This window comes from Bos grunniens, chromosome 9, assembly GCF_055505025.1.
Source record: "Bos grunniens cultivar Pamir isolate PY7600 chromosome 9, Bosgru_T2T1.0, whole genome shotgun sequence".
NCBI lineage: Eukaryota > Metazoa > Chordata > Mammalia > Artiodactyla > Bovidae > Bos > Bos grunniens.
In genome coordinates this window covers 71,600,305-71,603,420 of record NC_141173.1, presented here as the reverse complement: position 1 = coordinate 71,603,420, position 3,116 = coordinate 71,600,305, and the positions used below count along the sequence as shown (strand labels likewise).

Here is a 3,116-nt window from a genome sequence, read left to right as displayed (position 1 = left end):
GCTCCAAAGCTGTGCTGTCCCCATTACAAATAGGTTTTGATGTTATATTTATCAGAGAATTATGAGCTTGAATTTAAGCATCTGGGTCAGGGTTGAACTACAATTTAGTTATTTTACATTACAAAAGTTGCACTTTTACAATCAACTTTTTTCTCCTCATTTTCCGTCTAATGTGAGTCTATTTTCAGTTCTCCCAAACTAAGACCAGAACCTACTCAGAAAACAAATTTATTGTTGAGGAATTCTCTCTCAAGACTTTGCCTGTGATGATGAGTTTGATGGCTTTTTGAAACCAAGGATAAAAGAAAGCATAAATCAAGGGGTTCATAGCTGAGTTATAATAAGCAATCCAAACCAGTATTTCATAAACATATGTGGGAGTGATGAAACCTAGGAAGGCATAAATGATGGAATCCAGGAAGTAAGGCAGCCAGGAGACCAGAAACGCTAGCACTGCCACGCCCAGTGTTCTCGCTGCCTTTCTCTCCCTCTTGGCCACTCTGTCTTGGAAGCTGTCTGAGCATCGCCCTGTCTTATTGATCAGATTCTCAATTTTTCTAGCCTGCTGTTTAGCAATGAGGAAAATCTTGGAGTAAAGAACTATCATCACAAGGGTGGGGATGAAAAATAATAGAAAATTCACCAATACCCAACTCTGATTCACTGCAATTTGACAGCCTCCCACACAAGTGAGAGCACTTACTAGATCCTCCAGTCCAGCTGCATTCGCTCCAGTACCAAGAAGGGAAAAAGTATAAATAATGGGAAAGAGCCAAGAGAAGACAATACACATGCCAGAAACAGATACAGTGAACTTTGTTGGATAGACCAGGGGGTCAGTGACGGCAATGTACCTGTCCAGAGAGATAAAGCACAAGTGGTAGATGGAAGCGTAACAGAATGAGCCTTCAAAACAGGAGTGGAGTTGACAGTAACGCTGCCCAAAGTACCAGCAGCTCTCCACGGACCTCACTGTGCTGAAGGGCATCACAGTCACTCCCACCAAGAAGTCTGCACAGGCCAGGGAGGTGATCAAGAAATTGGCTGGAGAATGCAGCTGCTTGAAGTGCAGAATGGAAATCATTACCAAGAGGTTTCCAAATACAGCCAGCACAGCTCCAAAGATGAACACTGTGTACAGGATGAGACGGGAACCTGGTGAGTAGGGGGTTTTCACACAGGATCCATTCAGGTGCTCATAGCAGAGCTGCACAGCTGCAGCAGAAGGAGATGCACTGCTCATGATTCTCTGATTTGATACCTGGAAACCTGTCACCCTCTGTGGTCCGGGATGTCATTCCAGTTTTCAAAGTCCTTAAAAAAAAAAGATAAATACAATATGTTAGTAATTGCCAGCATATTCTGTCTCCATTTCTTTGTAAGTGCCAATCTTTATTTTCTTTTTTAAAAATACATTTGTTTGCTGTGTTGCATCTTAGTTGCATCACGTGGGATCTTCTGTTGCATGGCAGGGACTCTCTAGTTGCTGCTTGTGGACTCAGTACTTACAGTGTGTGGGTTTAGTTGCCCTGCAGCATGTGGGATCTTAATTCTCCCACCAGGGATCAAACCCGTATTGCCTGCATTGCAAGGCAGGTTTTTAACCACTGGACCACTAGGGAAGTCCCCAAATCCTTACTTTCCTGTTTAGAAAGTGATTCATGTCTTGTAAAATAATTCACTTACAAATGCATTAACAGTTAACTTAAATCATTAAATTTTTTAAATTAAAAAAATGTATTCCTTTGCATTACCTGGTACTTCATGTCTGAGAAGTGCTGGTCTTCAAGAAGCTGTTATATGATGCTTGTTCAAATGCTACATTTTATAGGAGCCTTTTCCTAATTTATCAGAGCAAGGATAATGCCCCAACCACTCTATCCCCTCAGGAAAGGAGCCAAATGATTCCAATACCCAAAACACTTAAGACTGTATCCCCATAGTGGAAGGTGTGGAAAGAAAGGAAATTTTAAATCATGATTGTGTTTATGCTAAAAATAATTTTATGCCCTACTAATTTTCTGATGACATTTGACCTTCTCGTGAAATAGAAATGGGAATAGTCTCCTTAAAAACTGCTCAAGGTTTGAAAGCCGTATTGTTTATTCTTACTAATTATGGGTGACTCAATTTTCATTTTGTAAGGACCACTGGTTGTTGATTCCCATTTGTCACTAGAAGTCTTTCAAAGAAGTACTTAAGCTCTTACAGTTCGAGTTTGGGTAAAGAGATTAAATACAGAATTATATTAAAATCTAGACTGTTTCAGATTTAGTTTTAATAATTCTGATTTGGAAAACTGAACGTGGAGAATCCAAAACGTTTCCTCATAGAAATACATGAAGGAAGAGTAAGTACATGGTAAAAGCAGTTCCTGCTAAGGTTTTTATTTTGGAGAGGGAGGAATTTTGTTGTTTCTAGATGGGAACTGTTGGGGATATATTAAAGAAAATAATATGAAAAATGTATTTTTGAAATGTGAATATTCCTATATTATACTATGAATTTTACCATTGACAAATTCTCCTCTTAGAGCTCTAGAACAGAACTCAACTTAGACTTGAAAAAAAATTTTTCTGATGAGTGACTTCTGGTCATTTTACAAAATCAGCTTTCTAAATCTGAGGTGTAGTTTATATTTGAAATTTTCACACTTTTAAAGTGAACAGGTTGTGGAATTATGGTAACTGTATCCACCCATGTAACCACCCCTGCAATCAAGGTATAGAATAGACTGTTTCCAACACCTCAGTTCAGTGTCTGTGCAATATTCATCCATTTATTTGGTATATAAGGAATGCATTCCCAGTTATTTGCTAAGGAGTGATCTATTGTAGGAACATACCACAATTGTTTTATTCATATATATTTTGATATTCATTTGGACTCTTGTTCACATTAGGGCTGTTATTAGGTGTTTCTAAGAATACTCATATATAATTGTCTGCTTTGACATGTGTTTCATTTCTTTTGGGTAAACTTCTGGCCCTATCACAATGGTGTGATCACTGACCTAGAACCAGACATCCTGGAATATGAAGTCAAGTGGGCCTTAGGAAGCATCACTATGAACAAAGCTAGTGGAGGTGATGGAATTCCAGTTGAGCTATTTCAAA

General features: G+C 38.7%; 1 protein-coding gene across 1 annotated transcript; it reads right to left on the bottom strand.

The window, feature by feature from the left end:
• Nucleotides 1-211: 211 nt before the first annotated feature.
• On the bottom strand, nt 212-1,243 carry LOC147366128 (trace amine-associated receptor 7a-like). Its single transcript, XM_086316562.1, has one exon. The coding sequence runs from the start codon at nt 1,241-1,243 to the stop codon at nt 212-214; it is 1,032 nt and encodes a 343-aa protein (XP_086172688.1).
• Between the last annotated feature and the right edge of the window lie 1,873 nt (nt 1,244-3,116).